The sequence below is a fragment of the Chaetura pelagica genome, unplaced genomic scaffold (genome assembly GCF_000747805.2).
Source record: "Chaetura pelagica isolate M959 unplaced genomic scaffold, ChaPel_1.0 scaffold48, whole genome shotgun sequence".
In the NCBI taxonomy this organism is placed as follows: domain Eukaryota; kingdom Metazoa; phylum Chordata; class Aves; order Apodiformes; family Apodidae; genus Chaetura; species Chaetura pelagica.
Window position 1 is genome coordinate 3,123,583 of NW_009954241.1, and position 13,731 is coordinate 3,137,313.

Below are 13,731 nucleotides of genomic sequence, written 5' to 3' on the forward strand. Positions count from 1 at the left end.
AGAGTGTGCCACTGTCTGGTTAATGCAACCCTGAGAATGAAATCTTACTGACCTGGAAAACCAGGTGTGCACTCTGTGAACCAATGGCATAATCTTAGTCATCTTTCTCTTCCAGCAAAAAAGGGGTATCACCTTCTTCTATATAGAATATTTATAGTTTTTTAGGGGGTTATACATTTTTTATTTTTTATTTTTAAATGAGATGGAACCTTGACAATTACAAGGAATTTTATTTGCATCAGTTGGAATCAGTTATGTGCTATTCTTGCCTAATTTTCCTTGCTACATGGTAGAAAATGTTTTACTTTTCTTTTTTTTCCTTTTCTTTCAAGTGGGATCCTCAAAAAGAGAAGGTGTTCCAGCACATGTCAATCTATCTGCATCATCAATGCTAATGATTGCAATGCAGTACACATCAAACCCAGGTATGCGTAAAGATGCAACATGGTATCAATCTCTAAAGCTGAGTCATGAAGTACTGGGTTAAGAAAGTTCAGATGATGGGAAGAATCTGTCTTATCATGGAACACAGGATGAAAAATGAACTACTTTAGTCAAAACTAGAATTTCTGAGCTTGGTGCTTGAAGAGGTCATTAGGTAGATAAGAGATCTCATTGATGAAGAAACCGGATTTGGCCAAGGATTGGACACTCATTTACTCTTGCTTAACATTAGAAAGCAGTGTTGATATACGACATCAGCATCAGAGAGAAATCCCCACTAACTTTTACTATATAAATTCATAGTAGTATTTTGGCTTATACTAGGATTCATATCTCACTAAGTTCACAACTGATATTATTATTTAAACACGACAGGTAATGCTGGTTGCAGGATCAACAGAACTGTGATGAATTTAAATGTAATTTTAAGTAACTAAACACAAGGCCACTCTCTCACACTGTGGTGCAGTTCCAGTTAAATCAGTGGGATCACACAACCAAATTAAAATGATATTCAGCCTGAGGGAGCTGTTACATTCCATGATGGTGAACTATCTCCTGTTTTATGTAGGTGGGTAGACTGTGTGTGTGCGTGTAAGAACCACCACACTGCAATGTATGAAAAGTGTTGCATCATGGTCACGTAGTTCACAGCAGTAGGTAAAACCAGCACACTATTTTTAAAAGCTACTTGCACAAGTGATGTTTTTTTCATTAAATGTTCTGGTTTTGTCAGTGAATTCCATGTTCCAGCCATCTGAGGAAAATGTTGCCCTGTGGTTTTTGAGAAGTCAAACATGTAAAGCAATGAATTTGACTCTCATGTTTGTTTGATGAAGAGTGGCTCCTATAGCCTGGGGTACACACGGGGGTGAGGGATTATTACATGTGACTTGCATTACTGCCTCAAGGTGAAAGACAAGATACCAATTTACAGCTTCACATCGTGCCAGAGGGACAAAGTGCAAGTGACTTGGCAGATATCCTTAAACTATATGTGTCTGAAAAAGATCTCCATTGCTGTGCAAAAAGATGTCCAGCTATAATATCAATTATTTTACTGCATTCCTTGACAGAAACAAGTTATTAATATTTAATTTCTGATCTTTTGTGATCTCAGGGCAATAATTTTTAAGCAAAGCCTTTAAAATAAGAAGTAATTAAATGAGGTATAGAGTTTTAGACTAACAAAGTAAAGCCAAATAGCTAATTACATCACTTCTGTAACTTGAGTTTCCATTTCAGTATTATGCCTATATTGTCTTTTCTCTCTCAGTGTATCATTGCCAATTATTGGAATGCCTCATGAAATATAAGCAAGAAGTATGGAAAGTAAGTTTTTGATCATATCTATTTTCTGGAAATGACCGTATTTGGATAGTAATGAAAACCAAATGGCTTGAAAATTGAACCGACGGTGTAGCAAGAAGTTATAAATAATTTTTATGTATATAAATCCTCCTTCAGGGTTATGGAGAGGAAGGTTCCTTTGATTTTTAATTTACAGAATCAGTGCTGTGTTTTGTAGAACAGAACTCTGTTTCCTAAACACTATGTTTGTGGCTCCAATTAGCCACAAAAGTTTAATAACCTTCAATTTTCTCAGTTCATGTGGGACTGAACTTTTATGATATCTATTTGTGAGTATTGTCTTTGCCTAAATCTGATCTGGATCCAGTTACTTATCTGTTATATCTCTTTTCTCCTTGGCTAGACAGAAGCTTAATTTACTGTATGTTAGTATGCTGTGCAGGGTGGGTGGTAGCTGTTGGATGCTCTGATCGAACTCATAAGCCAGTTCTGAACGTGTTAAAGTGAGTCATTTAATCTACTTCTAAGAGTGTGCAAAGGCTGTTTGGTAGGGCATGAAATGTATGTATTTTGCGTGTTTAGGTATCTTTGAACACAGGTAATATGTATTGAATTGTATTTTGTTGTCTTGCAAAATAAACATTTTGTATGTGTCTTCCCTTAGGATTTGCTATATGTAATAGCCTATGGACCATCCCAAGTTAAACCTCCAGCAGTACAAATGTTATTTCACTATTGGCCCAATTTAAAACCCCCTGGGGCAATCAGTGAGTACAGAGGACTGCAGTACACAGGTCAGTGCAGCTGTTTTTGTGTAAGCCTATATACAAAAAAAACCCATCAGAAGTGTCTTAATGTCACGTGTTTATAGTTCTGTGATGTATTTTGTAATATTTTGTTCAATAAGTTGGTACTTTCGTAAGTATATACACTATAAATTCCTGTGTATTTTAAAAGGTGATATGAAAAATAAAACTGTGATCATTGCTAGTAAATGTATTGTGCTACTCACAATACTAACTAAACTAGAACAGGAGAATAAATTAATGCAGTGTTCCAAATGGTCTATGAGACTGCTGCCTTCTTGGCCTCACAAGGGTTCTGGCTTATGTTCCTTTCAGTTATTGCTTTGACTGCTTTTTTTGTACCAGCTGCTATCGCTGCTGCTGTTGCTAAGACTCCTTATCTGGCTGTTACTGTCAAAAAAAGTCAGGTGATGTCAAGTGCAGTCAGTATAATGGATAAATTCTCAAGGTTGACTGCAGGGTGAAAATGAGAGACAAAGTTAGCAATGCAGCTGGAGCTGAGTAGATGGATGGTACAAAGTCTGGTGTTCACCAGACCCCAGTGATACTGATGGGATTCTGCTTCTATGGTGGGGCTGCCCTGCAGTAATTAATGACATTCTTTTCCTGCTTGCCTGTCTTAAACTGTTTCAAATAATTTCTGTAGCATGGGATATGTTGTGTTGACTTATAAAATTTCTGGACATTTTAAATAATAAAAATGAAGGGTTGGAAGAGACCTTGAAAGACTCTCTAGACCAACTCCACTACATCTTAAATGTTCCTGATACATTTTCTAAATTCTACTATTTTCTAAAGTCTTCCCCTAAAAAGTTGAGATTTTCTTGATGTTTAAAAAAGTCTCTGCTCTGTATCACTTCTTTTATGCTAGCAGGTCTGTAAACTAAGCATGATTTTCCATCTGAACCATTGCTAGACTGGAATAATTTTCCTGTGTATAAATTTTCTGTTGGTGTTTCGCACAATAGGATGAATATTATCTGCAGTTGCATGGCATTTTGATCTGGGGGCATCCCTTATAGCATCCAAGTGCTGCCACTTGAACATTCCTTGTTTGTTTGCTTCTTGTCATTACAAAACTTAGACTTCTTCTGTGGCTGGACTATTTTTCCTTTCTCATATCTGCTTTTTCATTTTGCCTGGGAATGTTACTGAATTTACTCAGATCCTCCTACTACCATGCTTCTGGAGTGAAGGATAATTAATTCAAGGTGTTGGTGACATCAAGAGGGGTTTACAACTGGGATGTCTGCATCTTACTTTTTTCCATTTCTTCACTGAGTTAATGGTTAATTTCATAATTATATCCCAAACAAGTCAGTAGGTATGTATATTCTAGATTGTTAATTGTAATTATTATGCTTCCTGAGGAATGCCTCAGTCTTCCCTCATGTTTGTATAGTCCTCAGAACAAGAGGATCTTGTTCTCAATTGATACCACTAGACACAAAGAATATAAATATATTTTCTTTGTTTTTTAAATGTCTGTGGTTTTGTTTTGCAGCTTGGAATCCTATTCATTGCCAGCACATTGAATGCCATAATGCAATTAACAAACCAGCTGTGAAGGTACTGCTATTTTTTCAGAGGTGAAACCCAACTACCTGTGGGATGGGAGGTTGCACTTTGACCCCAGCCATATGCTGTTTTTGTGTGCAGGTGACCAAGAGCAGGAGCTAAGGGAACAACAAAGCCCATCAAGACCAAGAGGGATGGGCATTTGTGAATATGTGAATTGGCTGCCTAAAGCAAGGTCATAAAATGGTTTGGGTTGGAAGAGACCTTAAAGATCATCTAGTTCCTACTCTCCTGCCATGGGCAAGGACAGATCCCACTAGACTAGGTTGTTCAAGGCCCCATCCAACCTGGATTCAAACACTTGCAGGGATGTGGGCTTCCACAACTTGGGCAACCTGTTCTAGTGTTTCACTACTCTCACACTAAAAAATGGCTTCCTAATATCTAATCTAAATCTACCGTCTTCCAGCTTAAAACTGTTCTTCCGCATCCTATCACTTGTAAAAAGACCATTTCCAGCTTCAGATACTGGAAGATCGGATATTTCCTCAAAATACTGTGAGCCAAGACTTGATACTAAACATGAGGATGGTTGCAGAGCACTTTATAAAATTCTAAGATGGCTCCTGGCTAATCTATGCACGTATTTATGCACATATGTGTAATCAGGAAAATAAGTACATAAATATTGCTATATACAGGAAACATTATGTCAATTATATAGGGACATGTTTACCTTGGTATCTTGATTGAGGTCATACAATACACCTAATCTGACTGATTCTAAAGCAAATAATAACAGCAAAGCTTTACTTGCCTCTTCTAAAGCCCTCTTTGAGGGAGAGATATCTTTCCTGTTTATGCACAGGGTGACAAAAAGTGAAATTGCTGGATGAGGATCATAGTGTAATTTGTGACAGAGGCAAGAACAGCATCCCAAGTCCAGAGAATGCTGCCGTTAGGTGTACTAATTAATTAGTTTTAGTTAAATATGTAGATTGAACCAATTTTTCTGACATCAATTAATATACTAAAATAAAATACAGTAGTCAAAAAGCTCTTCAGTGAGCCTTTTCCACAGGCTATGATACTGATGGGGCACAATGGTTACACCTATCTCACAGGTCATGTATGAATGTGTAACACAAAATGTACTTGTCTTCAGACTGATAATACTGATATTGAAATATATCCTGCTCTCTTCTCATACAATTTTCAGTTGTATTCCTCTCTTTGCTAGATATAATTTGAGATCATGTACTGCCAGATGCTGAGTATCATCTTTCAGAATACTGAATGTTCTCAACACTTACCAAAGCTGTGTTATATTGCATGTCCTAGCATTAGAGTATCAGACTTTCTCAGTGAAATTCATTGAACAGATGTGTTTATTGTTGTCCTTCTCTGTCTTTTAGATGTGCATTGACCCATCCTTGTCTGTGGCTTTGGGTGATAAACCACCTCCCCTATATCTTTGTGAAGAATGCAGCCAGAGAATTGCAGGGTAGGTAAACTAAGAGCTGGAAAATAGTCAGGTATAGTCAGACTCCAAAGTTCAGAACTCCGAAGTTATCCTTTATTTCAATATGACTAGCATATAACTTATATAGATATATGTACATTGAAACTGTTGAAATATATGGGCTGCACTGACTCTCAGTATGGGTAAAGATTACAGAAATTTGCCCTACATGATGAACATTTGCATCTAGCTTGAACAGTAGTGAGTTTTAAAGTTAAGATCTCTGAACGAATAGAGATTCTGTTGTGCATTGACTGTGATAGGGGGAACCTCATTTATATATAAGATTTTGCTTATGAAACATTTTTTCTCCTCATCCTTCAGTTGTTGTTGATAAAAGTGGGACATTAGAATTAAGCTCTTTCAAAGAGACTTCATTACTTTGCTGTAATATGTATTTTAGATTATTCTCTAGGGCACACTGTGAAGCAACAGAGTAAAGAATGGAAATTGGTCCAGGCTTGTCCAGAACCTGGAATGACTATAGCCTGAGATGAATGAACTTCACCTATTCTTTTGGATTCTATTCCATTCCATTCTTTCTATTTCATTTTTTGAAAATTACTAATTTGTTTTGCATGACTTGACAAGATCTACTAATACTTACAGAGAGTTTAAATCATTAGTTCAAATTGCAAGGTTACAGGTAGTGCAGGTGCTATATGGGGTTTTTTGTTCCCACTTTAAGACACCTTTATGTCTCACCAGCTGTTGGAAAAGCAGTTACATCTCACTTTAGCTTTTAAGTTGTCATTGATTTAAATCTACAGGAAAAAGTAATTTAATTTGGTGGAAGCATAGCTTCTAAGAAGACTCACAGAAAATGGTGCTGGTACTTTTTTTTTTTTTTTTTTTTTTTTTTTTTTTTAACTATATGTCTGTTACTCTTCCATATAATTTCTTAGGCCTCAGACTTTCGGAGCACACACTATTTTAATTTGGTAAATTTATGCCTTAAAACATTGTGGACCAACATTGGCAAAGCTATAAATTGCAGTCAGACAGGCACAACCATTTATAAAACTACAGTTCAAAAAAAAAGCAGCTTCAGAATAATGTCAGTCCTACCACATTAATTTAGATAAACTTCCTCTGTGCAAAAATAAATGCATATATAAATGAAAAATTGAAAGCTAATCAGATATACAATTTTTATAGGGATCACAGTGAATGGTTGATTGATGTTCTTCTACCACAAGGTAAGAGGTATTTTAAGGGTAGGTATAAACTAATCATAATTGAACAACTCTAAGCATACTGCATTACGTGAAATGATGCATTCTATTCTAAAAGATTTTTTTAAGAATTTTGAAGTCGCTTGTACTTAATACTGCTTAATGTCTTTAAAGTACTATGAAAAATTGACTAATCCTTTACTTGAAATAGTATGCAGCTCTTTATGTGTGAGGAGATGGAAACAGTTGAACAGATTTTCAAATCATGAAGGATCTTGAAGGGGCTTGTTCTTCTAGTAACCTAGTCTGATTCAGAAGCTTTTAAAGCTGTAGGACTGTAAAGGATATCAGAAAGGGACATGAAATATTTTTCAATGATACAGTCATTGATCCAGTAATTGTCCTTTGGCCAGTGAGACAGCCTGATCTGATATTATCTACTAGAATGCAGAAAAAGTTTGTTGACAGATTAGTCAGGATTTCCTGGTTTTACAAGGACAGTCACATATTCTCTGTACTCAGCCCTCTATATTTTCTGATTCAGATGTTGCCAGGGCAACAGACAGAATAGCTGCTGTTTACAGGTTGAATCTGCAAATGTTTTACTGTGGAGTTATGGGCCACAGACATAGTGGCTGCTTCTACATTGCTCATCCATCTATACTGATATTTCACCCTGAGAGCCTTCCCAGGCAGTGTAGGCACATAGCTGTGTCTCTCACAGCATGCCACAGTGATGTGCCTGCAGGTGTGCTGTTACAAGCCTGTCTGTGAGGCAGAAGCATAGCCAGGAGGAGGATGGGATGCAGAGCACACCACACTTGTTGCACCAAGGCTCTTCTTTCATTTCAGTGTAGAAATAGCCAGATGGCCTAACTATACATTTTCCCACCTCATGCAGTCCAACAGGCTTAGAGGTTTCAATAATATCTGGAAAGAGAAGGTTTAGCCTCAGAGACTTCCTTGCAGCAACTCCATTTTTTCATGGCTGCCATAGCAAAACGGAAGGTTCATCATTCTGTGTTGATGTTTTGTATGCCTTCCCCTTACAGCTGAAATATCTGCTATATGTCAGAAGAAGGTAAGAATCAGTCATTTGTGTGATGGGGCATGATTTGATGTTGTGTGTAATGTCATTCCATTACTATGTGGTGCGTTCTGTTTTGTACCATTCCAAATTTTCACAGTTTATCCATGAATGCATTTGTTGGTGGATGGGGATGATTCAGCAGCAAGATTTCTTTTTGTTAAAACTGCTGAGGCTTGATATGAACTGTAGTTTTTTTTTATTGAAGTGGCAATTAGTAAAGCAATAAAAATTATGCTGGTGAGCTCAGTTTTTATTCTATAACTCTACCTATGAAGAGGATAGAGCAAAAGAATAATTCTGATCTAAGTGTTTTATATTTCTCATCTCTTTGATGTCTTGGATAATCCTAAATTGCATAAAAATCCTACTGTAAACTGTGTATTTTAAAAGATATATGAATGAAAGTCTTCAGTGCTTGGCTCTAAAGATATTGCTGACAAAAAGAATCTGCTTGCAATACATACCAGCTAGTGTGTTTTAATAACATTTAATAATGAGGAATACAGTGTATAATGTATAATAGATCTTACGTGGTAAAGAAAGCATTCATGTTGGGGCAGATTACCAGGTGGCAAAAATAAAAGTGGCACATATTTTGGAGGCTTGGGCAGTTAGCTATGGTAAGGCAGATCCTTACATAGCATAAACTGATGTGGCTCCATTGATTGCACTCCTAAGGATCTGCCTGTTGCTACACAGGACTTCAAAAGTTATTTTGAAGAATAAGCAGGAGTTAAGAGAACTACTATAAGTTTCAGAGAGTGCTCCAAGCTAGGAAGTTGAGGCTGATTACTTAAATGTTGGTTTGGCCAGCTCCAAAAGAAGAGCAGTGGTGACATTTAAGTCCAGGCCTCGCTTTTAGACCCGACCTCATCATTCTGGCATGTCAGTGACAGCATCAGGAATTTACCAACCAACACTTGAGGTGGTTTCCCAGTGCTGACTCTTAATTCCCGTTTTCAGCTCCACGTCCATACCTGTGGCCTAATAAAATCCTTTTTATTCTCCAGAACTGTAGCTCCCACGTCAGAAGAGCTGTTGTCACCTGCTTCTCCGCGGGCTGCTGCGGCCGCCATGGCAACCGGCCCGTGCGCTACTGCAAAAGGTGCCACTCGAACCATCACAGCAGTGAGGTCGGGGCAGCTGCAGAAACCCATCTTTATCAGACCTCACCACCCCCTATCAACACCCGGGAGTGCGGGGCAGAGGAGCTTGTGTGCACTGTGGAAGCTGTCATCAGGTAAGATGGCAGCTTATGAAGCATCCTCATGTAAAGTGGGATCAGGCTTTAATGTACATATTGCCTGCAAGTCTTGTGCAAGTTGGTTTTAGTTTCACCAGGGTAAGTTCAGAGCAGGGGTGCTGAACTCCTGCTATGTTAACAGGGTAATTAACAGCTGTGAGTGGTGTCCTCATGGAAGAAGTCAGCATTGAATTCTAGAAGTTGATGTTAATTTATTACTGTTCTCAGGAAAATGATGACATCAGATGCCTTAACCTCTTGATCAGATACCTGTATATAGTGCAGTGAAGCTGCATTCACTGACCACAAGCTTGTTTTATAGCTTGCTGAAGGAAGCAGAGTTTCATGCTGAGCAGAGGGAGCATGAACTTAACCGCAGGAGACAGATGGGCCTCTCTTCTTCCCATCACTCCCTGGACAACACAGACTTTGATAATAAAGATGATGACAAGCATGACCAACGCCTTCTGAGCCAATTTGGAATCTGGTTCCTGGTAAGGAATTCTTGCTCTCCTCTCTCACCACTCTTGCTTCCTTCTCCTTTCTGCAGCGTCAATATTTTTTCCACTACTTGGATATAGTTGGAAACTTCTTGATTTTGTAGGCAAAAAGGTGAAGCTGTTAGACTTGGAGATTTCAGAACTGGTTTGGGTGGAGCTGCTCACTGCCTTCTGTGTCCTGTAGAGAGTGTGTAACAGAATTATTCAGCCTTTCCTTTTTTACTGACTTTCTCTATGCTGTCATCTTGTGCTCACAATTGCCACCTGCTAAGTGCCATTATTTTAAACTTAAAAGGCAATCCTCTAAAAATCAATCTTTCACCTTCCATTATTCATCACTCTCTGGAAACTCAGCTTTCTCTCTTACCTATGAGGAGGCTAGAGGAGTCTTTGTGGGCTGCTTTTCCTTCCTGCCTTCAGATTGTTTTAACCTTGATCATTCCCAGTCATTGTGCTCCAGCTTATTCACCTGGTATGGGCTGGCAGAGTGAAGCCCTGCTGGTTCTACCCCTGACAGTAGGTAGCAGAGATTATTCCAAAATAGCAGGGTTGCTGCAGAGTAGTTTATGAGCTAGCCAGGCTGGAGCCTGATCCTTAAAATTTTGATTCTGTAGTTCTCATTAATGAGAATTCCCTTTCTCAGCCTCTTGCCAATTCACCTTGAGCTCTCAGGCTCTCTTCTCCTTCTCCTTGGTCACCCAGTGACAAGTGAGGAATAGTAGGGCCCCTTATTCATAATCTGTACAGAGACAAGGACAGCAGGGTGGCAGGTCTAGAATCCCATAATGCCAACAAAGCTGCTTTGCTGTTTCAAGTTGCTGTATAAGTAAAATCTGTATTCTGCTGGTATTTTGTGAGTTTTGTTTTTTAATGTTGATTTAGACTTGAAGTCTTCTATTATTTTTAATTTTTTTAATTGTTCCATATTATTCTGTTTCTAATGATGGTTTGTAAAAACTGAAGGCCCGTGTTTTCAGCAGTAGAATTGAAGTGAGAACAGACCAGTTTTGTTTTATTTTGTTTTTTCATTTTAGAGGCCTCATCTTATACATTGAGAGTCTACCCTTCTGTGGTAGGGAGGGGGAGCTCACTGACTTCCTTCTGTTCTTAGGAAATCTCTTGACCTCTCTGTATTGAGTATTGGCAGAAATGACAGCACATATAGTGAGAAATAGTGGGTTGCTCTTTTCTTTCATAAAATGAATACCAGTCATCTAGAAACTGGACAGAGCACAACAATTCCTGTTAAGAAGGCTGTTAGCTGCCTTTGAGTGAATACCCAACAGAGACGGGTGCCAGGTAGCAAACAAATTAAACCTGTGATGAAGTAGAACAATGAAGACTGTACTTTGAATTGGCAGGGGTGTCATTAGCTGCCTTATCCCAAGAAAAAACATGGAGGAAAAGCACTTGTAAGATGTCTTCTCTCAGAAGCAGTGTGCTGTTAGCTGTTTCCCTAGAAATTACATTAATGTTTCTCCGTTGTTCACTTGCTACAAGGCAGCAGCCACTGGTTTCAAGTTGCCAAGTGGTGAGAGTACAGCCTTTCACTAGGAAGTGGCAAGAAGCTGCTGCTAAGGTAGTTAAAGGAGCTTCCTAATCTCCTGTCATCTGTTATTTTTCCATTCTTTGGATTTAGTGCAGCAACCTGACTTGAAACTTTGTCTCCTGTCCCCAAAAGATTCCAAGAATTCCGACAGTGGGTGATTTAAGTAATGTGCCTGGTCTGTGAACTGGGTTACAGACTTGGCCTCAGATTTGGGACAGTTTTACAGTGCAGACATATTTTTAGGAAGAGAAAGTTTGGAGGAGAAGAATATTAAATATTGTGTGAGATTTTTTTTGGTACTTAAATCCCTAACTGAGGACAAAGACATTAAAATTAGAATCTTTTTGTAAAGCAAAGATCACTTATTATATTTAGTAGACATCTTCTTTCAGACTTTTTGAAACTCTTAATTTGGTTTGTCTTTTTATCTTGAGCATTTTACGTATGTGTGTGCCTGTGTATCATGTATTTTACTGGGCATGACCTTACCTTTTGAAATAAAAAATAATTCTAAAGCTCAAACCAAAATGTTTCAGTTTGTCGAAGCATCTGTATTGATGTTTTCAGTGTTGAAACTAAAAAAAACAATCAACAACAAAAAAACCAAACCAAAAGCAGTCCTTTCCCCCCCCCTTATTGTTATTTTCTGGTTTGGAAATGTTTTCTCAATTGTTCTGTTTCAAACTCCACTTAAAACTGATAAGCTCCTTTGTCTTCTACACAGTCTGTTCTTCTCCCTGGTGACCAGTGATAGGACAAGAGGAAATGGGATCAAGTTGCACCAGGGGAGGTTCAGACTAGATATTAGGAAAAATTTCTTCAGAGAAAGAGTGGTGAAGCATCGGAACAGGCTGCCCAGGGAGGTGGTGGAGGCACCATCCCTGAAGGTGTTCAAAACATGGGTAGATGTGGTGTTTCAGGGGATGGGTTAGAGGTTAGGGGTTGTAGGGCAGACGGTTGGACTTGATGATCTTGAAGGTTTTTTCCAACTTTGATGATTCTATGATTCTATGATTCTATGATTCTGCATCTTGGTAACTCTGAGAATATGCAAATGTAGTAGACAAACAATTTTACACCTTTAATTCTAGAAATGAAACTTGATTTGTGTTTCTGTCTTCCAGGTGAGCCTTTGCACTCCCAGTGAGAATACACCCACAGAGAGTTTAGCAAGGCTGGTTAGCATGGTGTTCCAGTGGTTTCACTCTACAGCTTACATGATGGATGATGAAGTTGGTAGCCTGGTTGAAAAACTCAAACCTCAGTTTGTTACCAAGTGGTTGAAGACAGTTTGTGACGTCCGCTTTGATGTCATGGTTATGTGCCTCCTTCCTAAACCAATGGAGTTTGCCAGGGTAAGAATAGTTTATCTGAAAGTTCCTTTATTGGCCACTGAGGCTAAAGGCTTAAATATGAAGATCATTTATCCCCCAGCTCTGTCAAGGCAAAAGAAATTTCACTGGTTGAGACAGCAGTGGAGTTCAGGAATTTTTCCTCTTCATAGCATTTTTACTTTAACTGTGTTGGAAAGTGGGGATTATTTACAGTAATATGAAGACCAGGTGGAAGAATATTATAGGTATTAATAGATAATGTACATTTTTTTATAGCTGCACACTTCCATTATGCTGCTGAGGCATCCAGTCTTGTCTTCAGTAAAACATATTATTTGTCTGCTCCCAGATACAAGCCTGTCCTTTACTGGTCTGCTTTACTTATGTTTCTCAGTTCTTTGCATACTTCACATCTGCAGCTGTGAATTAAGTTTCATGGAAGCTCACAGCTGTAACTGAAAGGAACTCTGGGCATACTGATGTCCTGTAACTTCAGATACCTAATTTAAGTGACACAGTTAAGAGACTATTCTGCCATGGTTCACCTTATTGCTGATGGAGAGAAAGAGACTTATCTGGAAGGTCGTTTAGGGTGCCTAAGTGGGACCATTGCTGGAATTGCTTCTAGAAAGTGTCTGTCTTTCTGTCCATTAATTATGAAGCAGAACTTGCCACTTAACTTGGATAGGGATGGCAGGCAACAAAGTCAGGCAAGTGAATATTCCTCTATAGAACATGAAACATCACCATGAAAACAGGGACTTTATATTTATGAGAGGTTTAAGACTTTTTCCTCATTTATCACTGCCAACTGTACCACATGTGTTTTTGTAAGAAGACTTGGATTTTGTGATCCTTTTATGTAACATGTCAAGGGAACATTGGCTTTGTTTTCTAAAATTAAGTGGCTAGACTAGGCAAGGCCATAAAGAGTTGATGCAATATAGTACATCATAACAGGTGAAGTGTGCATCCATGGATATTCATGACCCAGTATATGGATTTACGGTGTTTGTGCAGACCAGCACAAGTAAGTTTCTTACTCTGAACCATTGCTCTGATGATACACCTGGCTGTGGGAATTTGAGATGAGTGTGGATGCATTAAATGTTAGAACTGAAGAAAACAGATCAGGGCTTTAGGGCTAAAGGAGAAAGGAAGGACAACCTAATTCTATAATCTTTTATGGATCTTTTTTATCCTCTTGGATCCAGTCCCCACCCCCCCCCCCCCCCGCCT

The 13,731-nt window shown here is 38.5% G+C and overlaps 1 protein-coding gene across 1 annotated transcript in view; it reads left to right on the forward strand.

The window, feature by feature from the left end:
- Positions 1-13,731, forward strand: part of UNC79 (unc-79 homolog (C. elegans)) — a 94,233-nt gene that overhangs the window by 2,666 nt on the left and 77,836 nt on the right. Inside the window, 10 exon segments of the mRNA XM_010003727.1 lie at positions 333-425; positions 1,721-1,776; positions 2,420-2,549; positions 4,066-4,130; positions 5,495-5,583; positions 6,760-6,800; positions 7,829-7,857; positions 8,877-9,106; positions 9,432-9,603; positions 12,283-12,513. Of these exon segments, the coding sequence (XP_010002029.1) occupies positions 333-425; positions 1,721-1,776; positions 2,420-2,549; positions 4,066-4,130; positions 5,495-5,583; positions 6,760-6,800; positions 7,829-7,857; positions 8,877-9,106; positions 9,432-9,603; positions 12,283-12,513 (1,136 nt within the window).